General features: G+C 47.8%; 6 protein-coding genes and 1 non-coding gene across 10 annotated transcripts; 4 read left to right on the top strand and 3 right to left on the bottom strand.

Moving 5' to 3' along the window:
- Positions 1-512: 512 nt before the first annotated feature.
- Positions 513-2,526, bottom strand: LOC120675760. The gene is made up of 3 exons (XM_039956971.1): positions 2,216-2,526; positions 1,887-2,076; positions 513-1,383 (listed from the first exon to the last, which is right to left on the bottom strand). Exons 1-3 carry the CDS (start codon positions 2,315-2,317, stop codon positions 908-910), a joined length of 768 nt encoding a protein of 255 aa, XP_039812905.1. The 5' UTR covers positions 2,318-2,526; the 3' UTR covers positions 513-907.
- A 2,492-nt stretch (positions 2,527-5,018) lies between these two features.
- Positions 5,019-7,738, top strand: LOC120676656 (ribosomal lysine N-methyltransferase 3-like). Its single transcript, XM_039957974.1, has 6 exons — positions 5,019-5,155; positions 5,248-5,620; positions 5,942-6,138; positions 6,358-6,503; positions 6,606-6,670; positions 6,792-7,738. Exons 1-6 carry the CDS (start codon positions 5,133-5,135, stop codon positions 7,464-7,466), a joined length of 1,479 nt encoding a protein of 492 aa, XP_039813908.1. The 5' UTR covers positions 5,019-5,132; the 3' UTR covers positions 7,467-7,738.
- Positions 7,739-7,997: 259 nt separating this feature from the next.
- On the bottom strand, positions 7,998-11,380 carry LOC120676657. Of its 4 annotated transcripts, none has more exons than XM_039957977.1 (4): positions 11,146-11,380; positions 10,798-10,888; positions 9,470-10,046; positions 7,998-9,128 (listed from the first exon to the last, which is right to left on the bottom strand). In XM_039957977.1, exons 3-4 carry the CDS (start codon positions 10,034-10,036, stop codon positions 8,274-8,276), a joined length of 1,422 nt encoding a protein of 473 aa, XP_039813911.1. In that variant the 5' UTR covers positions 10,037-10,046; positions 10,798-10,888; positions 11,146-11,380; the 3' UTR covers positions 7,998-8,273. The 4 variants fall into 4 exon arrangements, with proteins under 4 accessions (XP_039813911.1, XP_039813913.1, XP_039813910.1 ...); XM_039957979.1 differs by having other exon boundaries at positions 9,470-10,091; positions 11,146-11,315; XM_039957976.1 differs by having other exon boundaries at positions 9,470-9,963; positions 11,146-11,310.
- A 409-nt stretch (positions 11,381-11,789) lies between these two features.
- Positions 11,790-12,978, bottom strand: LOC120676659. The gene has a single exon (XM_039957981.1). It carries the CDS (start codon positions 12,659-12,661, stop codon positions 12,050-12,052), a length of 612 nt encoding a protein of 203 aa, XP_039813915.1. The 5' UTR covers positions 12,662-12,978; the 3' UTR covers positions 11,790-12,049.
- A 315-nt stretch (positions 12,979-13,293) lies between these two features.
- LOC120676658 (extradiol ring-cleavage dioxygenase-like) lies at positions 13,294-15,789 on the top strand. The gene is made up of 3 exons (XM_039957980.1): positions 13,294-13,800; positions 14,993-15,363; positions 15,469-15,789. Exons 1-3 carry the CDS (start codon positions 13,408-13,410, stop codon positions 15,659-15,661), a joined length of 957 nt encoding a protein of 318 aa, XP_039813914.1. The 5' UTR covers positions 13,294-13,407; the 3' UTR covers positions 15,662-15,789.
- Positions 15,790-17,917: 2,128 nt separating this feature from the next.
- LOC120676060 (amino acid permease 2-like) lies at positions 17,918-23,129 on the top strand. Its single transcript, XM_039957278.1, has 6 exons — positions 17,918-18,055; positions 21,098-21,331; positions 21,450-21,543; positions 21,632-21,995; positions 22,085-22,306; positions 22,407-23,129. Exons 1-6 carry the CDS (start codon positions 17,992-17,994, stop codon positions 22,839-22,841), a joined length of 1,413 nt encoding a protein of 470 aa, XP_039813212.1. The 5' UTR covers positions 17,918-17,991; the 3' UTR covers positions 22,842-23,129.
- Positions 23,130-23,132: 3 nt separating this feature from the next.
- On the top strand, positions 23,133-23,206 carry TRNAV-AAC. Its single transcript has one exon. It is a non-coding gene; the product is annotated as a tRNA-Val (tRNA).
- Positions 23,207-25,999: the final 2,793 nt, after the last annotated feature.

Raw genomic sequence — 25,999 nt, 5'->3', positions numbered from 1 at the left:
GCAAGGTGGGCCCGGCGCTGGCGTAGCGACGCTCGCTCGTCCCCTGGGAATTCCGGATGGCGGCTCTACGGGATGATACCGGACGGTTTTACCGTCCCCGCTGCGGGGAAATTTAAGGTAAAGCGATACTGTAAAATCGCGGACGTTTTACAGGGCCCAGTGCGGGTAGCCTAATGACAGAACGTGTTAGCGTCGCTAAGCTATCATTGCAACGCAGCCTCCCGTGTGGTGGAGTAGGTCAGAGCTGCAGTGCAGCTTGCACACACGCACTGCTCAACGGGTCACGTCAGGGAGTCATTGCCTGCCCTGACCTCTTGTGACTCGTACGAATCGCCGGATACGGCGACTGTGCCGCCGCTCAGGAGTCCTTTCTCGTGGACTTGTGGAGAGTAGGCAATTCATGAGGCTCAATCTCAAGAGGCTCCTCTTATCTCTGCGACTCTCGCATCAGAAATCGACAAACTTCAGGCGATCTTTCCGCTGCATATGTACACGTCGTGATCAGATTAAGCTATCAGGAAACATTAAATTGCATTGCTAATCTCTCGTGCGGCAGCCCAGAAACCCAACAAAGCTCGTGTGCCACAACGCAAAAAACGCAACAACTCGTTGTGAATGTTGCCGCAAGCACTAGTAGTTGCTAGTTCATCTACCTTCCACTCTAGTCTACTCCTATGATCCTATCTGACCCAATGTTCTAAATAGCCGGCTATAGCTTCCGCTATAGACGGCTATAGCCTTTAGAAAGAACAACTGCTATGACATTTATCCCGCTAAAACCGGCTATAGCTCGCTAAATGCCGGCTATAGCCCGCTAAACGTCGTAACGGCAGTCTTGCCGCTAAATGCCTTAGCCGGCGATTTAAAACCATGATCTGACCTCTCACGCTGGAAGAAGAGAGGAGCACTACGCCCACATGGATCCAGCTTGGCCTTGGCACCCGTCCGCCTCAGCGCCGGAGCCGGACAACTCCATGGAGAGGCCGCCGCCCGTGCCAGACCTCCGGGGCCCGTCGCCGGACTCCTTCCCCATCGCGACCGACCACTGGGCCACCGCCAACTCCGGGGCCCCACCGGGCAGCGTCACGTCGCGGGGGAGCCACTTGGCCTGCATGTACCCGGACCTCCGCCACGGCGGGACGTGCAGGCCGCTCTCGCGCAGCGACCGCTGCGCCGCCGCGCACAGCAGGGACACCGCCTTCCGGAGCTTCGCGCGCGGGCCCACGAACACCGCCGGCAGCCGGGCCCAGAGGTGCGCGTACCACGGCGCCGGCCGGGCGAGCTGGAACTGGGACCGGAAGTCGATGTCGACGACTAGCCTGGAGGAGGTGGCCGCGCCGTCGTCCTCCCCCGCCACCACGACGTCGATGTACTCGTAATCGCCTGCAGCAAGCATTGATCATTTCGCAGGGAACTTCCTGGCGAATAATCACGACGATTAACTAGTAGTAATCGATTGCGGCACTCCTGCATGCTGCCATGAAAGGACCAATGCGTAATGGTGGCATTGATCATTTGCAGTGCCATGTAGTGTAGTAGAAACTAGAACACCCATCACTAGAGCTTGGAAGCTTTACTGTTTCCTAAAATGAAAAGCGAAAACACAAAGAAAGGGCAATAAAAAAGTAATAATTCAGCCAGGTGAATCGCATGGGACTTCATGCAGAGAATGGAAAATTTGGGGAATATTTTCATACCAAAAGAAGAAACATGCTTTACATGACAGCATTTTCTGCCGGCAGCCTACCCAGATTTAGAATCTTAACAGAGCAGCAAACAAGGACATACTGTAAATGGTAAAAGGAAGAGGAGAAAAGGATATACTGTGGGTGCTATCACCAATTTCACCATAGTCTAGAACTCATGCACTCTGATGGTCACATTACCTCCGGGGTGCTCAGTAGTGGCGACCCAAGACGACCTGCAGAGGGATGCATCGTAGCCGTCCTTCCTGAGCCTCATCATCAGCCTCCTCTTCAAGCTGCTCCTCTTCCTTTCCTCCCCCATCTCCCTCACGTGCTTCATAGCCCTCTCATGTATCTCCATCTCCTCCTGTGTGCTAGGCTCAACCATATCCTGGTATGTATGAACATGCAAACAGAAAAATGCAGCAAAGATTTGAATCATCAGCAATGCTAAAAGAGATATCCCAAAAAAAAAAAGAAGCTGGTACATTGATCATAAGAGAATCTAAGAAAAGATAAACAAATCAAACCTCCAGGATGTGACTTGGAGTTTGGTGATGCATGGAGATGGCTTCTGGCGATGATGGTGGTTCAGAATCCATCTCGAACATCCACTCGTCTGAACTGCTCATGATCTAGCTTCAGGAAGCAAGCCAGCGCAAAGGAGACTTCTTGAGCTCAGCAATGGTGCATAGACGGGAAGAGGCTCTTGCATTTATCTAGAGGCAATGGAGGGTACTTGTACTACTCCTGCTAAATCCAATTATCTATCTATGAATGTGATGAGAGTTGGGAGCTGCTGGATGACCTCACCTCATTTCTGTGGAAATTTAAAGGCAGAGAGGAGGGCGGTCGACCGGCCGGGGTAGAGGACTAGAGGGAGAAAATTTTATGGGACGTGACACGGTGATGGAGACAGACTTGTGAGTAGAACTAGACCACAGTGATCGATGAGTTGTGTGGTCAGTCGGTGCAGTGCAGTAGTGATGCAGAACAGCGGGTAGGAGCTGCCTAGCTGTTGTTTGTGTAAGCACGGGGGAATAGATTCATCACTGGGAATATTCAGCGCGAAATCCTGCGTCCCGTTTGAACTGCGAGCTTCTGGAATTGATAACGAAGAGTGGAAGACGTGTCTGTCGCGGCACATGCCCAAGGTTAACCTAACAGTTGGGAACCTGTCCGATTTGACCGGTTACCAATCAAACCGGTCCGGTCCGGTTCCGGTTTCGGCCGGTAACCAACCGGCCAAAATTCAAATTCTAAATTTGAATTCAAAAAATGAAAAATTTCTAAAAAAATTCTAAAAATACTTCAAGGTGTGATGAATCTAATGGTGTCAAATTTTCTCAAAAATTCATTCATTTAGTATAGTTTGTGGGAATTTAAAGTTAAATCAAAAAAGAAAAAGAAAAAATGGGCCGGCCCATGAAGGCCCACCGATCAAACCGGCCGGTAAACCGGTCAAACCGGCCGGTAAACCGATTGCACGGGAGCTTTTGAATTTCAAACCGGTCAAACCGACCAGTAAAACCGGCCGGTAAACCGGTCGGAACCGGTTGCATGGGAGTTTTTGAATTTATTTGAATTTGAATTTGAATTCAACCGGTTTCCACCGGTTACCGGCCTAACCGGTCTGGTAAACCGGTACCGGAGGGCGGCGGTTAGGCCGGTCCGGTCGGATTTTAAAACCCTGCACATGCCAAGCATGGATGGCTAGCATTTCAACAATCCCTTTTAAATCTTTTCTTGGTAAATTTTTGGAGCTGAGAAACCAAGCCGATAAGTTCTTGTGGCCAACGAGAACAGCGAGCAGTCTGATGCCTCGGCCAAAGCATCGAGCGAGTAAGATCTTCATGGACTCGAGCGTTTAGGCCAACCATGCCATTCTGATGATCTGATCCCTGACGCCACTGCTACTCAGCTTTGCTGGCGTCAGAAGATAGCTGCACGGCAGCAAAGCTGTAATAGGCCGTAATCACGCGTGGATGCCCTAGGCGCTAGACGGTTACGTGTGGCCTAGGGTTCTCTAGGTGTCCAGATGTACGCCCGCGGCGACGGCATCGTGGATCGCAGCAGCATGCAAGCATGCAAACGCAGCGATAGGACGGAGGAATCGGATCTCGCTTCAATGCGAGATTCACTTCCACGCTCTACTTGTCTGAGCATCAGCAAATCAGCAGTGATAGCAGCTATAGCTCTCCTTACCTTTTCATCAGGAACAACCCAAGAAAGCTCATTCATGCATGATTCGATTCCATCAGCGTATGATGATACGAAATGTGAAAAAAAACACAAACACACAGCTGATTAATCCTGGTGTAATGCTATCTGAATTCAACAGCTGCAGCCCATAATTCAGGCAGTAAAACCCCTTGTCCTCCGTCTTTCAGGTCAGGCGCCCACCACTAGTTGAGGCAGCTGTTACCCTACGACCTCGAGCTCGAGAGCTGATCGATCGAGGAGGCGCTTCCTGTTTCGCTCTAGCGCTTGTCTCCTCCGCGGGGGGTAAATGCATCCACAGCTACCTGCACAGGGCGTATAAATTTCCCCTGCGCCCGCTGCGCGAAAGCGGGCCGGGAAAAAGGTTAGGTTGGCGATCGATTCGATTCGCTCCCCCTTTATTCTCGCTGCTACTTATTTCTCCACAGGATCTGTACTACCATGGCTAACCTTGCAGCTCAGCTATCAGCGGCAATGTCAACAGTAGCGGCAATAGTGTTCCTCACTAGCTAGTTCCTCGGTAGGAGCGCTCATCAGCAAATGGCTATGGCCCGGCCTAAATGGGTCAGGTCAGTGCACCAGATCCTTTCAGTCCAATAGGGAAGAAGTGCTTACTGCTGTGGATGGTGGCTAATCCAATGCCATAGCTTCATCTCGTATCGTAAACGATGGTTAAGGCTTTTCCAAAAAAAAAAACGATGGTTAAGGCTACGTTATTTGCCGTGTTTTTTCATTGGCAGCTCCGTATCTGTACTGTTCATTTTTTCTATATATTTTATAAGAAAACAAAATAGCAAACCAGTAGTGCAAGTCTGCAAGACGACGAAATGCGACCGTTGACCTGTGCGGAACCCTGACTAATTTTATGCATGTGCACATTAACATGGCCTGGCAATTGATCCCGGCGAACTTGAATTGCAGTCATGGTTGCCTGCCCTCTCCAGAGCAGAAGGCAGGAGCAGTCTTTTTTTTTTTTTTTGGAGGAGAGGGTCAGTTTAGTGCAGTGCTCGGGGCTCGCACGTTCCGCGGCCCATGTGCGCGCGAGGCTGTTCAAAGATGCGGACCAAAATTTAATGGGCTGAGCACAGCCCATCTGCAGCCCACGCCATCTCCGTCGTCAGTGTGCACTTGCGCCGCCGGCCGAGCCACTTCCACGCATCTCCGAGACAAAAACGGGCAAACCACACCCCAGGACGGCCCCCCCGCGCCGCCGCCGCCGCCGCCGCCATGGACGCTGCCGCCGCAGCACGGTGAGATCCTTCTCTCTCCGTCTCCTTCTCCTCCCTAGTACTCCTCGACCTACCCCATCTAACGCCGTTTGCCATCCGCTCGCCGACCGCAGCCGCCTCCGCGCCTTCAAGCGGTGGATGCGCGCGCACGGCGTCGTCTGCAGCGACGCGCTCCGCCTCGACGCCACCGATCCCCTCGGCGTCCACGTGCGCGCCGTCGCGCCGCTCCGCGAGGGCGACCTGGTCGCGACCATCCCGCGCGGAGCGTGCCTCACCCCGCGCACCACCGGCGCCGCGGGGGCAATCGAGGCCGCCGAGCTCGGCGGGTGCCTCGCGCTCGCCGTCGCCGTCATGTACGAGCGCGCGCGCGGCGCCGACTCGCCGTGGGACGCCTATCTCCAACTGCTCCCCGACCGTGAGTCCGTGCCGCTCGTGTGGCCCGCTGACGAGGCAGAACGCCTGCTCGCGGCCACCGAGCTAGACAAGGTGAAACATATTCATGTACCGTTGATACATGTATGAATATAATCGATGCTGCAATGCAGTAGCATACTTTTGAGTGAATGAATTTATTTTGCACTTGCCAGCTAAGTTTCCATTGAAAGGGAACATATCTTTTCCATTGATTGTTTTCTGATATACAAGCTTGTCAATTGTTTCCAATATTGTTAGCTCCAAAATTGTAGTACCTCCAGACGCAATGCATTTACTTTCGTGTTGATATTTGATTTCCTTTATTGACTATAAACATCTGGAGAGATAGGGAAGCAGATAGTGAATTTCTAATAACAGTAAATTTCTAGGCAGATAGTGAAGCAGGACAGGGAATTCCTTTGCGGGGACTGGAAAGAATGCATTGAGCCCCTGATATCATCTGGAGGGCTGGACATTCGCCCAGATGATTTTAGCTTGGACAAATATTTCTCTGCAAAGACTCTTGTTTCTTCAAGGTCCTTCCAGATAGATAGCTATCATGGATTTGGAATGGTTCCATTGGCTGACCTGTAAGTTTAGTGGTAATTCTGTAATTAATTCATTTTATTTACCTTGTTATATTGGAAACACTACATCATTTCAACATGTACTAAGTATTTTGGCAAGTTGGCAACTATTTCTTTACACTGTTAATGTATGGTGGCTCAAGTCGAGTGTTAACATGTAAAATGTTCTTCATCCTATATGATTATGCTATTTATGGAAATTTTGGTCCATCCTCTCCCCAGTTTCAATCACAAGACTGATGGTGAACATGTACACTTCACGTCTGCATCAGATGACTCAGACTCAGATGGTGAAGATTATGATGAACAAAGTGATGCTTCTGCTGATGACCGGTCGACTATAGAAAATCCTACAAGCAGTCCTTCAGGTTATATTCAAGAACATATGCATGTTTGTCATTAGACCTCATCTAGATTTGTTATTGATTGATGACAGCTTCACTCGTTAATTTTATACTTTTGCATTAAAGGCTCAAGAGTTGGCGATGAAGATTTGGAAATGATTGTTGTAAGAGATGCTGGTGAAGGCGAGGAGGTAATACTCAGTTTCCACCTTTGGTATTGATTTACAGATTCTAAGGACTACTAGCTATACTTCTGAATCTACATTTTTCTACCGACTAGTAATGTCTGTTTTCTGTCATCATCCATTTTAGGTGTACAATACATATGGTACAATGGGAAATGCTGCTTTGCTTCATAGATATGGTTTCACAGAACTTGACAATCAATATGACATTGTCAACATTGACTTAGCAATGGTCACTAAGTGGTGCACATCCATATTCTCCGGTCGGCATGCAAGAGCAAGGGTATCACTATGGCATAATCTGGGCTATTCTGGTTGTACTAGCCAGGATGCTGAGTACTTTGAGATTTCATATGATGGAGAGCCCCAGCCTGAACTTTTAATCCTCCTTTATATCATTACTTTGAAACCTGATGTTTATGACAAGTTGATCAGTGTGGCTCATGGTTTAGTTGGCGATGAAGAACATGATACTATTCGTAACGTGGCTAAGTTTGTCAAAGTAACAAACTCCACCCAAAGTTCTGAACTTAATGGGCTTGAGGACCTGCCTGACGTGAAGAGATTACTGCATAGTGAGAGCATTTGTTCTGCACTTTTATCACTTGCTGACATGAGGGAGAGTCTCTATGGCTCAAACACTTTGAAAGACGACGAGGAAAAGCTGCGAGCATGCTGCATTGTGAGCGAAAGGAAGCTGTATCATTCTCTGGTGCTGCGGGTTAGTGAGAGAAGAATACTTTATAGATTGCGAAAATATGCCTCTAGCAGGTCAAAGACCAAGAAGAGGAAGCATCCCTAGTGAAGTTTGGATCTGGGACAATCCAGCTGTTTGTAATATTTGCATTTTGTGATTACCAAGCAGATGAAAATTTTGTTCAGTTAAGATTGACAAAATAGTTTGTGAGGTTGTTAGAAACTTCGAATTGCAGAAACATTCGAATAAGCCATTTCAGGCTTCTACTGTTGTAGCATGTAACCCTTTATCTCGTTCTACTAATCTTTCCTTGTAGTGGAGTAAACATAAGGTATGCACTGTGTTCTTTGGAAGATTAGATGCTTGTGGCTTGTGTATGCATTGTCTTCTTTGGAAGATTAAATGTTTGTGGCTTGTGACGTGCGAGGCATTCTGTGATGATTTGGTTGTGAACTTCATCTGCTGGTAATGTGAACTTTCTGGAGAGGTTATAAAATCACTGCATCCTAGTAGTTCATTTAAGTTTTCAAACAAATGTGATCTTGCAGATGAAGAAATGTGATCGAGAGTTGAGACCATATGCCCGCTGGACCAAAGGGAAACATCTAATGATACTTGTTTAACGGCAAATAAAAGGAGTCGTGCAACTTGCTCTCATGGCATTGGTATCAAGAGTAGCATGAAATAAGATGGCCATACCCATATGGTTATCAAGAATACATCTCTTTTTTTTTTCTTTCCAGCTGAAGTTAGTGACACACCACACACACACACATCTTTAAAGTATGTTTAGTTGGCCTAAGTGTACAAAAGCTCGAGGAAGAACTGATTAGGAACCTTAAGCAAGTTTCTGAACAATCTAGCTGTCGAAGTATAGCTATCCTATGTATTCACTGCAGCAGCGATCAGTAGTTAGGTATACCCCACCCTCCAAGCCTCTGGGAGGCGCCATTTCTTATGCCAATAAATTGACACCCTTGACCACGAAGGGAAACCAAAACTGTAGTCTAAAGGTTCATCTGCCAGCCCTCCAATGAACAGAGGAAGCCAAACATAACGGGAGTCTCTCAAGTTTGATGGACTCCATCTATCCGCCATGAAGATAAATGTACCAGGCAAACCAGGGAGGGGAAGCACAAATGTGCTTTGAGATAAGAATGTTGTCAGCCGGTAGAACCTGTTGCCTCCGACGCAAGGGTTTCCCAGTGTCTCCCACGGGCCCATGATCGAGTCTGCAGCATGTGCCAGTGCCCTGTTGGGAGCCCAGCCTGAGCAACCAGAGGTGATCATGTAGTAGGTTCCTTGGTGCTTGAAAACAGCTGGAGCTTCCCGATGTCGCCTTATTAGTATTCTCTTCATTGATGCTGTGATGTGAAGATAGTCCTCCGTCAATGGACTAATGTGGAGCTCAGTATTGTCACGAGAAGAGTAGAAGAGGTAAGCTGCTCCATCATCATCTTTGAAGACCGTCATGTCTCTACTCTCAAAACCATGCGGGCGAAAACTGTAAAGGTAAGTAAAAGGTCCAGTTGGAGAGTTGCTGACAGCCACACCAACAGAAGCTTTGGTGTAGTTGGCATCATCTATGTGCATCCACATGATATATTTCCCTGTGTGATCATTATATATCACCTTAGGTCTCTCAAGCACCTTCGATTTATGAAGGTCATGGGTGACATTAGTAGGCTCTACAGGAAGCACAATTCCTTCATGAGTCCATGACCATAGGTCCTTCGATGAGTAGCAGCTTACTCCAATGATGTCGACCTGGCAAATGGGAAACAACCAATCATCACTGTATGTCTTTGTACTAAGCTTATAATGCTATGTCTCTTTAACTTTAGACTTCTCAACTACTCTAAAATATTGCCTATTCTATGATCATGATTCAGCATTTTTTTCCACAGAAAAATTGAAGGGCAACTAAGACATTTTATCTACTTCCTTAGCCTGAAACAACTTCTATTTGCAACTGGATCGAGAACTATTGATTAGCACCGAGCTACAAAGTAACATAAATTACAGCTCCAGTGACCCTTTGTACCTGAACAAAATTGCAAAGAGTACAAAAATAAACCAAAGGTGGGTACGTTAGAGTTTCTACTGACCCGCTGTGCCCCTTTGGGGTGAGCTTGGTATGTTGGTCCATCTTTGTTTTCTCCATACCAGTAGAATTTGGCAGTCTTATCATCATACATAACCCCGCCACCATGGGCTTGAATGGCATTTCCATTGGTGTCTAGCCACACTCTACCAGGATAAAAGTACATGGTATCATTTCCCCCTTTTGTTGGGTCCAAAGCAGTTCTTTGATCAGGGAAGAACAATGCATGTACTGCTGAAGACTCCTCCAGATAATCATCTATAACCTTTCGTTGCTTACGAGGCCCCCGCCTTTTCACTGCACGAGGATTTACCTTGTGAGGAGGTGGCAAGCGGAAATGATCCTCCTCAATGTCCTCTAATTCTCTGGTTGCAGGTAGATCGCTCAAATAAATATGGGCCTGCCCACTGTCTGCTTGATGTTTAAAGGAAAGGAAGCAGACAACAAGTCCTAAACCCACCAAGCTCCATACAATACAAGATAAAGAATATCCACGTCCTGCATCAAAACCGAGGGAAGATGATTTTCTCTGTTTGTTCCTCATCTTCTTTCTCCCCTTACTAATCTTCATAAGAGAACTGCTGTAACAAATCCACTATGGTTTTTATCCATATGAAAATGTTGGACTGCCATACAAAGTGATTCAAAATAAATAAACAACTATAATAGGAGCACCACAAATATTGGGAGAAAATAATCATGGAAAAAATTTGGAATATGAGAGTGAGGTGATTTCTGAAAGATATATAGTGATTAGCTAGGTTGCCAAATGATCGTGACAATACAAGTTAGCTTGCACAAAAATAGTGCCCCCAAAATATTGATAGAAAGGAAGTAGACATAAACTTGCAACGAAAACAACTTTATCTCAAAATACATGCACATGTTATTTAACACTGATAATGACAGCCGGGGGGTGGGGGGGGGGGGGATGATCTTGAAAACAAGTGTGCCTAAACTACAAACTTAGGATAGCACAAACTAAATAAGCAATCTGTTGTTGTCAAACATTCTTTCGCTTTCACAATTAAGTATTCAGGGAAAACATTCAAACAACGTATCAACCAGTTCCACAAAGCTGCTTCAACATACTGCTTGGAACAGCAATGCGAAACAGAGTAACTTCAGCCTATCAATCATAGTGCTAAACAGCAGTTTAATTGACTCGGAACTAGTTTGCTGTTGAGTCAAAATTGAAGTTAATTTGGCACACTCACATGGTTACATGTCAGAACTAACTAGATTATGTATTTATGGGCACACTCTTGTCCATTGCAGTTGCACACAACATACAAAGAGAAAGCGAAGCACAAAAAAGGTACCAGAACACACCTAACCGGCGAACCATCCCGGTTGCGGATCTTGGAAGTTAGACCTACCGGTGCATGAACTGCGCACGCGCCGCCGCCCGCCCAGTCGCCACCTTCAAACATAGAAGCAAACCAAACTGCAAGCATCAGTACCGAGATTCGAGAAGGGCAGCAGCTGCAGCGTATACGAGTAATCGCCCGTCTGCTCGACAGCCGAGCGCCCGAGCCAAACAGCCGATGCAATCGACCATGACTGCGCAGAGGGGGTGCCGGTGCGGCGGCAGAATCTTGGGTTAATTGGCCCGCTTCCCCACTCCCTGCACGCACATAGGGAGGGAGTACTGGAGTAGAGTTGGAGATTTTGCCTTACCTTGGTGCAGAGGTGGGGGAGCGCCGCTGCGCCGGATCTGAGCAAGACGAGCGTCGAACGGTGGAGCGGGCGGGGGCGCGGAGTGGAGAAGCAGGTGAAGTCGTGAGGAAGAAGGGATAGAGGTTGACCCGGACGCAGATGTCGGGATACCCGCGGCGCGGCCGTCTTTGGAAGTTGGAACAGACACGGCAGACGTCGAGGTATGTCCTTGGCGCCTCGGCGGCTGTAACCTTTGGGGCTACGGCTAATCTCGATATAGGAGTGTTATGGCAAGTTCTCCAAAGATATCTTGTTTTATATAAAATATATGCATATATGCATATATATATATATTAAAAAACATCCTCTAGAAAAATATAGAAAATCGAGCTTCTAGTGTCTTATACGTCGGACGCTGCAGCAATTGAAATAGTAAACAACTACATTGAGTCTGTGTTTTGTTAGCGAAAAAGTTTGGGTTTTGAAAATATAGCGCATTTCGTTGTAATTTGTTAATTATTCAATTATAGATCAATTAAATTTAAAAGATTCGTATGAAACAGTTAAAATGTGTAATTAGCTATTTTCTTCAACTGCATTTAATGCTCCATGCATATGTCTGAAGATTTGATGTGACAGATACTGTAGGAAATTTTTTGGGAACTAAAAAATGCACACGCTTACACTGGCATTCCGCTCCTTTATTTTATCCAAAAAAATTGAAAAGAAAATACACCACCGTGTAATGCTAGGATCCGTTTGGTGGGCAACCAAAAACATGAACATGCCAAAACGACCCTTAATATAAAACTGTATACTCCTACAAATATACTTAGAAAAATACACCAGGACCAGAGATTATTGAGAACGGTGTAGATGATGCGTATATCACGTATACTAGTCCATACACTCCATAGACTGATACCTATACGGCCTTGTGTGGAACAGGAGCGTAGTGGGCGTACGGCGGCCAATACAAGTGAAGCTCCATCTTGTACGTCACCGTTCGTCCCCGCAGGTCCACCGGCGTCGACCGGACGTAGCCCAGCGCGTAGGCGAAGTCGCCGGTGCCACCCACCACGGGGTAGTCGGACGGCTTGGTGTTGTAGGTGCCCCCGAGGACGGACACGGAACCCCGGTGGCCGCGGTGGTCGACGGTGATCTTGGCCAGCGACAGGGCCTGCAGCCCGTCGAGGGTGGTGGTGATGGAGCTCCCCTCCGCGACGCCGGCCACCGGGGAGGCCCTGTCGGCGCGCACCGTGAGGTCGTCGCGGAAGACGTAGATGGTGCCGAACGGCGTGGTGGTCTCGCTGACGCCCGCGCCGGCCACGCCGTCGACGATGATGTACGCGGTCTTGTTGATGGTCTCCTGCTGGTACAGCGTGAGGCTGAAGGTCCTCCCGTGGCCGCCGTCCCTGCTCCCATTTTTGCTGAGCGATGTTGCAGCTACAGCAGGGTACTGAAACTGGAGGTGGTGAAGAAAGGCGAATGCTGTCAAGCAGAGCAGCAGGCTCTTGGCAGCACTCGTAGCCGCCATGGCCACTGATCGGTTGCTGCTACCTGATTGTGTTCTTCCTGAACTGGCCTAGCTTCTTGACGAGGTAGCAGCAGGAGCTTTTATACACTGCAGACCTGCAGCCAGGATGGACTAGCAAGCGAGCAATTCTCAAGCAGCTGATCTTGGATTCTTGACGAATTGGAGGCTAAGCTCTTGAAGAAAATTGACGGATCGAGCACGTTCGTGACAGTGGACATTCGGTCGCCGTCCAAGTAGAACTTGATCGTCTAGATGCTTGACTAATGGTGGAAGACACCCTTCTCTGTCTTAACTCTGAAGACCCGTGACCTGACCTCAACTGCGACGTATGTGGACTTGGTTGCATGTGGTATGTGGACCGCCGTGGCGTATATGCCAGGGCGTTCAAGCTCTTCCTTCAATTCTGGTAGTGGTAGACAGTTGGCAGTTAGTATTCCGTTTTCCTTTTCCCTCTCGTTCTTAGTGGGCTGAGAAAAGGAGGTGCCCTAGCTCCAGCCCAGTTGCCATTTTGGGCTGGGTGTTGGTAAGGCACAGCAAGCCCATGGAAGACCGGCCCGGTGAAAAGGCCCGTCTAACAAAATCCGCTTTGCTCCCTCGTTAGCGGGGTTGACTAAAACACGCGGCCGTGCGTCATTGCTTACCCGGCTGTGACCTCCTCCGTCTCCGTCCACCGCCACCAGCAGCAGCTGACCAAAACAAGTTTCACACCAAACGCGACGCACGCGCGCGATATTCTAGCGAGATTAATGGGGCAGAGCCAGGCCCGAGCTGGCAGAGGCAGACCCAAACCAGACGCGCGGCAAGCGACGCGGGAGGAGGAGAGGCAGCAGCGGCGCGGCGACATCGCGAGGCCAGACGCAGGCGCCGAGGAGGAGGAGTTGCGGAGACCAGCGCACGGCCCGGCCATGGACACCTTCTTCCTGTCGCACGGCTCGCCGACGCTCTCCATCGACGAGGCGATCCCGGCGCGGCACTTCTTCAAGTCGTGGCTGCCGGCGCGGGTCGCGGGGGACCGGCCGCCGCGCGCCATCCTCGTCGTCTCGGGCCACTGGGAGACGGCCACGCCGGCGGTCAACGTCATCCGCGGCACCAACGACACCATCCACGACTTCTACGGCTTCCCCAAGCACATGTACCAGGTCCGATCCCCTAGCTCGCCTCTTTTCCTCTCCCGGCGGCCCTCCCTGCCGTCTCTTCCTCCCGAATCCCGATTCTGTTGGGGCTCTGGTTTCAGATGACGGGGCGTGTCGAAATTGGGCTTCTGATTTTCTCGCGATTTCGCATAGGCAAAATTGCGGCGACTTCTTTGGATTTACCAGCGCCGCCCTTGTCTTCCTCTGGGGTAGGGATGCGCTATGTGTGCACGGGGAGAAGTCAAAATTGGAAGCTCCCTCATTCGCGTAGAACGGCCGGCGACACTGGATTATACGATTTTAGCAGTTGATTGTTGCATCTCGTAGTTGAAATGGTTCGTCTAGACAAAGATGGCCTATGCTTTGAGTTGCTAGCAGATCATCAGCTCTGCTGCCGTAGAAATGGGGAAATTGCATATCTCCAGATAAAAGATACTCCTCGCCGTGCTTAGATCATGTTTTATTTTAAACCAATGTTACTAGAGCCAATGGTCTGGTCAACTCGACATGAAATTCAGATGTGCAGTGTCAGATACTCAGATTGATAGTAGTTGGAATACCCATTGTGCAAGTTGTTGGCATGCCCCGCTGAGCTCTCTCATCGGTTGATAGTACATAGTAGTTTATCTAGAAGATGCAGACATCTCGCTGGCTATGTGAGCACATAGGCTCGCTTGTTAGCAGCAGAAATGGCGTACCCAGTGCCGTAGGCTTCCCGCACTGTGCGGGGTCTGGGGAAGGGTGTTAGCAGCAGAAATCAGGACATTATTTTTCATTGCTATGATGCATATGCACTTTGAAGTAGGTAAGGTGGCACTACCATTTGCTGAATTGATTAGATTTAGTCATTAGCCGGCCAGCCCGCTACTATTCTGTTGCAAAGTCAATACATGTTTGTTTTACTTTAGCTACTGTTACTATGCTATAATTTAGATAGCGGTTGAGATGTCAGACTGGTTAGGTTTGATGTCAATTGAAATTTGGGGCCTCGGTATTTTTTTAGCGTGTAAACTTAGTTTAGCGCATTCATTTTTATTGAGTCGTCGATGATGGATGGCAACTTTATCTTCTAAAATAAAACCCATCACATCTTTTTTCATTCAATCATGAGCATGCTTTGAAAGCTTGAATTGCTCTGAAGCCTGAACTTTCCCCTCTGATCCTGAAGCCTAAACTGTTTGCCACTGTCCTCGTCCAGCTCAAGTACCCCGCCCCCGGCGCCCCGGACTTAGCCCTGCGGACCAAGGAGCTCCTGGAGCAAGCCGGGTTCGGCCCCGTGAAGGAGGACCACAGCCGCGGGCTGGACCACGGCGCGTGGGTGCCGCTGATGCTCATGTACCCGGACGCCGACATCCCCGTGTGCCAGCTCTCGGTGCAGACCGACCGCGACGGCGCGTACCACTACAACCTCGGGCGGGCGCTGGCGCCGCTGCGGGAGGAGGGCGTCCTCGTCCTCGGCTCCGGCAGCGCCACGCACAACCTGCGCAAGATGGGGCCCATGGACGCGCCCGTGCCGCAGTGGGCGGCCGAGTTCGACACCTGGCTCAAGGACGCGCTCCTCAGCGGAAGGTAAGAAAAGGCGAAACTGACCGGCGCTTGGAGCCGAGCCGGTGATGTGCTCCTGCTCTCCTACTCTACTACCGGTGCTGATGATTCCCGGTGGCCTTGGGGCAGGTACGATGACGTGAACCGGTACGAGGAGAAGGCGCCGCACGCGAAGGTGGCGCACCCGTGGCCGGACCACTTCTACCCGCTGCACGTCGCGCTGGGCGCCGCCGGGGACAGCGTGAAGGCAGAGCAGATCCACCAGAGCTGGACCAACGCCACGGTCTCCTACGCTTGTTACAGGTTCTCCACAAACAAGTGACGGCCGGGTAATTGCTGAATGATTGTGAAGTGTGAACCATATCATCCGTGCTCATGTATAGTATACCCAACGCTTGTAATTGTAACATTGTGTGCACCAGACATAATGTTTGATTGTATCCGTCCCCACGCCCGCCGCCGCTGGACCGCCTCCGTGCCATGGCCGTCATGCGCGCCGGCCCTGGCCTCCGCGCACCGCCGCCCTGGTCTCCGCCGCCGCCGTGCCCGGCGCTGCCGTTGCGCGCCGCCCGTTTCGCCGCCAGGTCGCCGGAGAAGGACTAGTGGTTTAACATTTTGGATCTGTCATTTCAACATTTAACATTTACGATTTCAACATTTCATCTATATAGTTTCAACATTTCCAATGTCAAATGTTGAACATGTTTAATAAAAATATTGAACATATTTAAGAAAAAAGTTGAACATATTTGCAGTAACTAATTGGGCCAAATGGGCTTTAAAGATAGATAGCTTATCTACCTTCTACAAGATATATAGGAGCCCCCCGGGCACACGGCAGTATGTTGTCATGTGGCTGGCACACGCGCACAGGAAAGGAACTTTCTCTCCAGTAAAAAAAAAAGAAAGAGAGGAACTTTCCCAGTGGCCTGCCTGCCTACAGGCTGCTGTATATCTGTACAGGCAAAGTTGTTGCGCATTCGGGCTACGAAACGCGGAATCTGACCTGACAATCGTTTGTTCCGAGCAAAAGGTCGCTTTGGCTTTGCCTTGCTCCAGACCTCCAGCGATCTCACAAAGCCCTAGCTTTGCTTTCGTGATCCTAGACCTCTGCCGACGAAGCAACGGCGGCATGTCATCCGTGCATTGATGATGTGCGGCTGCGCCGTTTCGAGTGGTCACCTCCAGACTCGCGATCGGTTCAGTTGCGTGAGCACGGACCACTGAGCACCACCTCGTCCACCGTCCACGTCGACACGTACAGTACAAGGGTATACACTAGCATAGCCTTAGCTGTTTTGTGCTGTCGTGTTCTCCCCCATGCTCGGATACGGCGTGCACAACCAATTCGGAATACCGGCAGCCAGACGCCTGCACAAAGCAATTTCCACACGCTGATCAGCTGATGTGAGTGGAACACGCAGACAAAATCTATCCTTGAGACGATCAGCTTGGCAAAGTAGGGCAGAGGTGAGGTGCGGGTTAAAATCATGGACAGAGGTTGACCTCTGTCGGGTGCAGTGTATGGCCGCTTTATACTAGTTAGGTCTCGAAGTGATGTTCTACAAAAGATATCGGCTTTACCTTTTTCTTACACTTAGTTTTTGACTGAATGATGGGGTGATCCACCAACCAAAAGGAGCACCGGGCAAAATTAAGACTTGCCACCACTTGGGTAAAAGAGACACCACTGTTAATACGAGCCACGACATGATTCATGGCGTACTACAAAGGGGTATATATGTTCCAAGTGCCAAGTGCTAACTGTACATAAAACACTTTCAGTGGTGTCAAGAGATTGATCTCACTATGGCACATCAAACGGTCTCCAGTGCAGTTTTTGCAGGGTGGGTGCTCTCGTGGCGCCACCGGCTTTTACAAAACGAAGTATATTTCCCTTTTTTTGGAAGCTCATGCATGTATGGCATATGCTTTCAAAGTGCTCCCTTTCTTTTCTTTCTCTATAGGTTAGTACAAGACTCAAAAAGAAAAAAAAAAGTCTGAGTCGCAAGGCAGCTTTGTTTTCCACTCCAAGTAAAGCCTTTACTGCATGGATATCTCTTTTGTTTGTTTGTTTTTTCAAAAATAAAAATTTGGGTGCACAACATATTGGAGAATGTAAATTTATACACGTATTGATTGTAGTTGTTTGTACGATACGTTTGAAACACATGAATTTTACAGAAATTTTAGAGACATTTCACAGAAAAAATATTCATTTTCTGTAGCAAGCAAGCAAAGGTCGGAGGACAGTGGACAGAGGTTGTCTTTTGTGGAACTCTTAGAGATGTGCTACGGCATACTAGCTAGTTTCTTGAATCAATACGTAAATGGCTGGCAAACAAAATTTCTCGTTCCATTTATGCTCGGGGAACATAAATGGAAAGGAAAAATGTGAACAAATATTTCCATAAATTACGTACCCGTACGGCCGTATACCTGATCTTATTGAGCCCTACCTAGAACTCGTAGGGTTTGAGGACAATAAAAGAATGAATGTACAGTGAAAGGCTTGTCAGGTGCAACGCTTGCCACCTCTATATATAGCGGCCGCGCACCGAGCCCATCATTCATCCCTGCCAGAGACAGCCTTCAGCTCTAGAGAGAGAAGAGAGCGACAGAAGAGTATCAAGCAAAGTAGCAGAGAGAAAGATGGACGTGGAGAAGGTCGAGAGGAAGGAGGTGGAGGTGGACGACGATGGCCGCGTCAGAACAGGTACTACAGTCTGGGCTCTGCACTTGCTCCCTCCGAGAGTGTAGCACCTGTACACATCCCATCGAGCTCTGTAGCCCCTGAATTTTGGTCTCTGTTCATCATTTGTCTGCCTTCGTTAACACCGCCATGCTTTCGTATGGCGTTCCGCCCGTGTCCTCGTACTGGCGAGACGTGAATTTCTCCATGCCTCTGATCCGTAGATTTTATTTTCTTGGAACAATAGATCCATAGGAAGTGGTAGAAACATACGAGAGACGCTAGAAGTGCAGAACAGTTCATGTTTCATGTTAGAAGGTTTCTAGAAAGACCGTCACCATCTAAAGCGATCTCCTGCCATTACCAGACACTCACCATGTGTGCTTCCAGCCCGGGATCATACATGGCAGTAGCCAGTAGATCTACACGTCCATGTCGTCGTTGCTTACTCTGGATAGGAGCGTGAGCCGTCTTTGTCCCTTTCGAGTTTTGACCGAGGAGCCGTGGAGCTTTCAGTTGTCAGCACTACTTAGGAAGCATTCAGACATTCAGTTCTCTTGCATGTCATTCAGACATCGGACCCTTCTCGTTACCTCTTTGGATCTTCGTCTTTCTTTAAAAAAAAATACTAGCAAGGCAAGGTTGACAGAGCATGGGCATACATAAAACTTGAATGAATTCAATTCCCATTTTATCCGGAAAAATGTGAGGACCTCATCATACGAAGACGGACACACATAGATCTCCATTCAAAATTTAAGCTAATCCTTTTGATGTTTGTTACCTGCAAAACTTACAAATTAGGAATGCTAATCATCTTGCAGTGGGGCCCATGTCACTAATTAAACTAGAAAGGCTATTTATTTACAAAATCAGAACAAATAAACAGTGGCAATGCAGTATTTAGTTTCTTTGGTTTAAATATGTAGTAGTAATATATACATGGCATATTTAGAGTGAAGGGCCCAACTTAGATCTGACGCCAACATCTTCCTAAATGCAGAAATTTGAGACTCATTTTTATATCAATTAATATAAAAAAGGCAAAATTTAAAATTTGAGTAAAACGATATGTTAGTATACGATCAAGAGATCTAGTTGAACATGTTCAGGGAAACAAAACCAATTTTGCTTATGATGATCACATTTGGCACCTCGCCAAAATTATGAACTTCCATCCTGACCTCAGTTTCCTTGACTTGCCATGCTTTATGCATGCGTGACTCAACGAGATTTACTTTCCTTGAGCGTATCAATTTCTCTAAAATAGCACCGTGATACTGAAGATGACTGCAAAGGATATATTCTATTTTGCCTCATTATCTAAAAAAACAGGCACCTTTGCATAGTATAACCGAATAAAGCTAGCACCAGAAAATGTTGCCTATTGTATAACTGAATACAAGGGCGGGCCCAGGGCCCGGCGACCCTGGGCACGTGCCCGGGCTCACTTTTGCGAGTGCAAGTGGAGCTGCAGTGCTGCACAGCCAGAGAAAAACAAACTACAGTAGTGGTGAGCGGTCGTTGGACGGGTGAGCCAGCAGCAAACAGCAACGATAAGGCTCAACTCACAATGCAGCCAGCAGAGCCTTTCTATAGGACTCTCAATACGTAGAACCTTCTCAACACATGTATATGTTGGCCCGGGCTCTAGAAAATTTTTAGGTCCGCCACTGACTGAATAAAGCTACTCAGCACCTGAAAATGTGACATGCATTGAGTGAAGCTTCTGTTACCACACCTTTAAGAAGATTGGAAGAGCGTTAGTGGCATAGTATTGATGCAGGAGCTGGGTCTTGTGTCTGCTGCCAGTTGGTTCCAGCCACCGGGCTCCTTGCAAGATCCAAAATGCCAGTGACTTGGCAGCCACTACCTTTAACATACCCTGGAACAAGTAGTAATGAAGTATTTAGTGTCATTCTACTCTTACACAGTTCCAGCTGCCAATACTAGTCCTTCAGGATTATATTCAGGCATAGTGGCGTGTGAGATCATGTCATTAGATGGTTGTTGCAAATCATTATCCTACTGTTTTATTGGAATCCCGAAAAGAATGGAGAAAATTATTCATCTGGAATCGGTAATAGTCTATCAGAAAGTGTATAGCGTGGGCCATCATTGGGATGTGGATGAATGGATGGCTGGAAACCTGCAAGTTGTGCTCTCTCCACTTTCATCAGGAATCCTAATTCTTCAAATAGCTTTCAGGGCATCAAAATAGCACATAGCTAAGTGCATTTGGAGCCCTCCATTGTGGATTTGTGGCCCTGGAGGCCTGGACAGAGCTTGTGAGTATGACTGGACAGTTGAGCCGTCCTGAACACTGGCTGGTGAAGTGCAGAATCTGTATGGATGCGACTGTTGTTAGTTTGCCTTACGGGGTCTTATTGGCTTGTTAGTTTGACTAGTTTATGCCTGGAAGTAAATACCTGAATTCTCAACTGTTGCAAGGTTGTTGAGTGCCACATCATACTCCACACATAGGCGACCTGATGCAGTTTCCAGAAAAAGGTTTTTCTTCTCAGGTGCATGCTTACGTTGCTCAAAAGAGTGAGTTTGCGCAGCTCCAGTTGAGCTAATATAGCACGAGCAACACGGCCAAATCTTGGTTTAGCTATTTAACTTTCTTATAAGCATGCTTTAGTTGTATAATTGCTGCTACTTTGGTAGTGCTTGGAACTTGGAAGCCAATAATGGAGAGGGCGTATATACACATACACTATACACTGGTTGTTCAGTTGGTTTTGCTTTATGTAATGGTATCCAGCGCATGGGCAGTAGATCAATGGGCTCGCTTTCCTCAACTTGTTTACGAAAACTGATCGAAAATGATGACGGCCTACCTGGTGGGAAAAGGAAGTCCTGAGTTGACTAGCAAACGCACTTGAAAGTGTCATGATGGCGTCAGTGCTGTATCCAAATCTTTCTACTGAAAATGTTCAGAGATCGCAAATACTAATAACAAGCTTCTTGCTACAGCGTACAACACGCATGGAAATGCTCTGTTCTGCATTCTTTCAGAATGTGAACGATGGTAACTGACCTAGTGACCTGGATATTTTACAGGAACGGTATGGACGGCGACGACTCACGCCATCACCGCCGTGATCGGCTCCGGCGTGCTCGCCCTGCCGTGGAGCGTGGCGCAGATGGGCTGGGTCCTCGGCCCCCTCGCCCTCATCGGGTGCGCCTACATCACCTACTACACCGCCGTCCTCCTGTCCGACTGCTACCGCACGCCGGACCCCGTCCACGGCAAACGGAACCACACTTACATGGACGTCGTCCGATCATGCCTCGGTAACCAAGAGTGTCCAAATCGTAGGACTTCTTCTGAATTTCTTGGACACTGGAAGCATGTTCCTGATTGTAACAACTGACAAGAATTGCTCTGAATCTGATGATCAATCATGTGTAGGGCCTAGAGATGTGGTGGTGTGCGGACTCGCACAATACGCGATCCTCTCGGGGACGATGGTGGGCTACACCATCACCACTGCCACAAGCATCATGTAACTGTCTCTGAAAACGATTGTTCAGTCCAGTGGGGGCGCATTGATCTGGGCTGAACAAAGTTTGTTGGGCGCATGTCAACGGCAGGGCCGTCGCGCGCACGGACTGCCACCACCACAGGGGCCACGACGCGGCGTGCGCCTCGTCGGGGACGATGTACATGGTGGTGTTCGGCCTCGTCGAGGTCGTGCTGTCCCAGTTCCCGAGCCTGGAGAAGCTCACGCTCATCTCGGTGGTCGCCGCCGTCATGTCGTGCACCTACTCCTTGGTGGGGCTGTTCCTGAGCGCCGCCAAGGTCGCGTCCAACCACGCGGCGCACGGCACCCTCCTCGGCGTCAAGATCGGCGCCGCCGCCAGCGTGTCCGCGTCGACCAAGACGTGGCACTCGCTGCAGGCCCTCGGGAACATCGCCTTCGCGTACACCTACTCCATGCTCCTCATAGAAATCCAGGTACATTCATTCTTGCACGTCACTAATGTCCATGGTGGAGATTGGATATAGAGTAACACTGGCGCCATTGCTCCTCCGTTGATCCGCAGGACACCGTGAAATCGCCGCCGTCAGAGAACGTGACGATGAAGAAGGCGAGCTTCTACGGCATTGGCGTGACGACCATCTTCTACGTGTCGCTCGGCTGCATCGGGTACGCGGCCTTCGGCAATGCCGTGCCGGGGAACGTGCTTACCGGCTTCGACGAGCCGTTCTGGCTCGTCGATGTCGCCAACGTCGCCGTGGTCATCCACTTGGTCGGAGCTTATCAGGTGACCATATTTTTATTGGCTGTTTCGCACAGTACAGTACGTATGTGTGTGATGACTGATGATGAGCGTGCTGTTCTAATTTCTTCAATTCTGCATGCAGGTGTACGCGCAGCCGATCTTCGCGTGCTACGAGAAGTGGCTGGCGACCCGGTGGCCGGGGTCGGGCTTCTTTCACCACGAGTACGCGGTGCGCCTGCCCCTGGCCGGCGGCGGCCGCGCGGCGCGGTTCACGATGTGCAAGCTGGTGGTGCGCACGGCGTTCGTGGCGGCCACGACGGTGGTGTCGCTGATGCTGCCCTTCTTCAACGCCGTGCTGGGGCTGCTCGGCGCCATCGCCTTCTGGCCGCTGACGGTGTACCTCCCGGTGACCATGTACATCGCGCAGGCGAAGGTGGCGCCGGGGAGCCGCAAGTGGGTGGCGCTGCAGGCGCTCAACGTGGGCGCGCTCGTGGTGTCGCTGCTCGCCGCCGTGGGGTCCGTGGCCGACATGGTGCAGCGCCTGGGCCACGTCACCATCTTCCAGACGCAGCTCTGAATGGAAGCATTCAGATCTGATGGGCGCGCCATGGCAGACGTACATACGTGATACGTGACGCATGCAACTGACCGATCATACTTTTGTGTGTATGCGCCGCTGCCTGTAGTACTGTACTGCTTGATATTTAGCATTTGATTTGGAACAACTAAATATGTCTGTAAGTTATCTGGCTAGATTTATGTGTATTGCACGAGTGCTTTATCGTGTACACTCGATTGGAAACTGGAACTTAAGCCCAGCTAATAAATTATTGATTAATATAAGTAGGAAGTTGAAACCTGACAAGTTGGTTTCGTGGTGTAGTTGGTTATCACGTCAGTCTAACACACTGAAGGTCTCCGGTTCGAGTCCGGGCGAAGCCATAATATTTTTTGTTTCTTCCTTTTCTCATGGATCTCGCCCCAACCGTTTCAAATGGGCTCTCAAGAAGATAAGAACTGTGTAAGCCCGCCCAAGATAAGGAACCATTCCGAAGACTCACAACACTAGGCCCGTGTTTGCCGTACCCAACAAAATCGCCCAACGCTCATCTGCTTGACCGAACGAAGCCCAGCAAGCTGCTCTATCTATCAACAGCACAGCTGGGCTGTCTAACCTTTTGGGCGGTAAATTGGCTAAGGTTAAATGATGATGAGGGATACTCATGGAACCTTAAATGCAAGTCCATTTAGAAGAGTCATTATTATAAGACTTCTGTAGCCTTCTCTGTCAAGAACGATGTCATTACTTGTTAGATTCTTTTTTTCATTACTTGTTAGATTCGACATGAAAAAAATGGTATTTTAGATGGTTTACGGTCAAAGTTAATCGAAAAATGTTTCTTTTGCATCCAGTAACTCATTTAAACTACTAAAAGATGGTTGGTGCAAGTGCCCTAGCAAACTCTGCTTCCTTTGTTCCCTCCTTTTTTGACGATTCCCTTATATTCTCTATCAGCATGGAATTTGGTCGGAAACATTGGGTATCAAAATTCAAAAGCTCTTTAGTGAAAAACTGGCACTATTTTTTTTTAAAGAAGGATAAAGGGGCGTGCTGACTTGACACCAGTGGAGTATCGTGGACTAGGAAGACCCGTGCATCCCAGACGCAGTACTGCCAGTACACAACAAAAGCAGCAAAGATAAAATGATCATCGGCTTTCTCTTTCTTGCCACAGCATTCCCAGTCGCATCACTTTGCCCTGCCTAATGCGCATACACGATTCAGGCACTTTGCAAGAGCGGGATGCAAATCTATGGTGTCGCAGGATTGCGTCTAGATACATTAGAATCCTTGTGTGCCGTGCCATGTTTGCTTCCTTCAGGGTGAAACTAGAAGATCGCAGCTGCATTGGAGAACTTTAACCCTATGCTATCTTCGATTTGTCCATACATTTTCTTCACCTTTTAATAAGGATATTTTGCTTTCGATGAGGATATGGCAAGCAATGACTTTTACCATATATTATTATCACCTGTCGATGGAGATGTGCATGATTACTTCTATCCAATCCTCTCAGGTAGGCCCTATATGCATATAGATGATGACAAATTAAAGTGTCTATCCCTCACTTGAATGAAATATCACCTCTTCTCACTCAATTTTTTGGACCACTGGATTAAAATCCAAGGGCTCTCCTTCATCTTCTACCTCTAGCTTTAATTTGTCAGCCTCACCGCTGCCAGCCTCACCGCCCCCGTGCCCACCACCACCGCCGGGCCGGCTCACCACTAGCAGCGCCCCCCAGCAACCCGGAACCCTAACCCGAACTCTAACCTCGCCAGAGTTGCTCGCCGCAGTTGGAGAAGAAGGTGTAGATGGGGAAGAAAAAAATTTGAGTGAGGAGAGCCTCCAAATCACTCGAGTGAGATTTAGCTTTCTCCCATATAAAATACCATCAGAAAGAATATATGCCAAAAAAATTATACCACACCACATAGAAGATGCCGGTTATATACCACTAAACAAATGCTCTATGTACTTTAGTTATGAATCCGCTACATATTTACACGAGTTGTGTTCTTCCTATCAAGATTTTACAACTTATGTATATTCGCACACACTCACCCATCTTATTATTACTAATTTGAGGCTCCTTTGAAGCCTACATGTGAAGCCACTTAGGATTCTAGATGCACACTCTAAAAAAATAGAAAAATTTTAGAAATTTTCATAAAAATCAGAAACATTCGACTATCAACCGACAACTCTAATCATAATAGTCATTGGACCTGTTGCCTTTCCTATTAAATTACCCACCCTACCATTATGAAAATAGAATAAAGTAACCCTCTAAACTAGCACTAAATTACATACATATGTTATTATTAAAAACTAAAGTAACCCTCTAATCTTCTTATAAATTACCTACCTATACTATTATAAAAATAATGCAAATAACCCCCTAAATTTGCACATAAATTACAAATTATGTCATTATTTAAAGTTGAAGTAACCCCTAAATCCGAATCTAAATTATATAATTATAATAAAATAATAAAGTGAACCAATATAAAATTTAAATTATTATTTTTATTATTAATAAATATATTACTTAGGTTATTATTTATATAAAATTATTACTCATGATATGTGTCACTATGTATTCAGGTAGAATCAATATTGCAAATGTCCTGCACATCTTCTACAGATGAGGGCTGCAACGATATTGCAAATATTACCACTAATGCCGCTAACTCCACTATAGGTTGAAATAGAAGTGCTAAATCGCGCAACATTGCTAAATCCACTATATATTATAAATCGCATACACACGTGTGATTTATAAACTACAAATTAGACCTTATCTCATGTTTGTTACTTATTTTTTATGGTTAGCTGTATCCGCACTCATGCCTGCTATGAAATATATGCTGAAATTTATGATATTTTTTATGGTTTTTTGCATACCGCTAAAGGACATAGCTGACGCTATAGCTTCTATAGCTTTTCTGGGAGCACTCTACTAAATTTTATAGGTCGCCATTTGCAACATTGTGTATGATGGAAGAGATAAGAATACCAATTTAAAGAAAATGGTTAAATTAAAAGTATAAAACACATATGGAGGTGTGATGCAAAATGAAATCGTCTATTGCAACTAGATAATGATAAATATGTATTTTGAAGTATGTGTTAGAATATTTAATAGATGAAGGAGAACGTGAAATAGATAA

The sequence above is a fragment of the Panicum virgatum genome, chromosome 5N, assembly GCF_016808335.1.
Source record: "Panicum virgatum strain AP13 chromosome 5N, P.virgatum_v5, whole genome shotgun sequence".
Lineage (NCBI taxonomy): Eukaryota > Viridiplantae > Streptophyta > Magnoliopsida > Poales > Poaceae > Panicum > Panicum virgatum.
The sequence above is the reverse complement of the archived record's forward strand: the minus strand, read 5'-3'. Positions and strand labels throughout refer to the sequence as shown.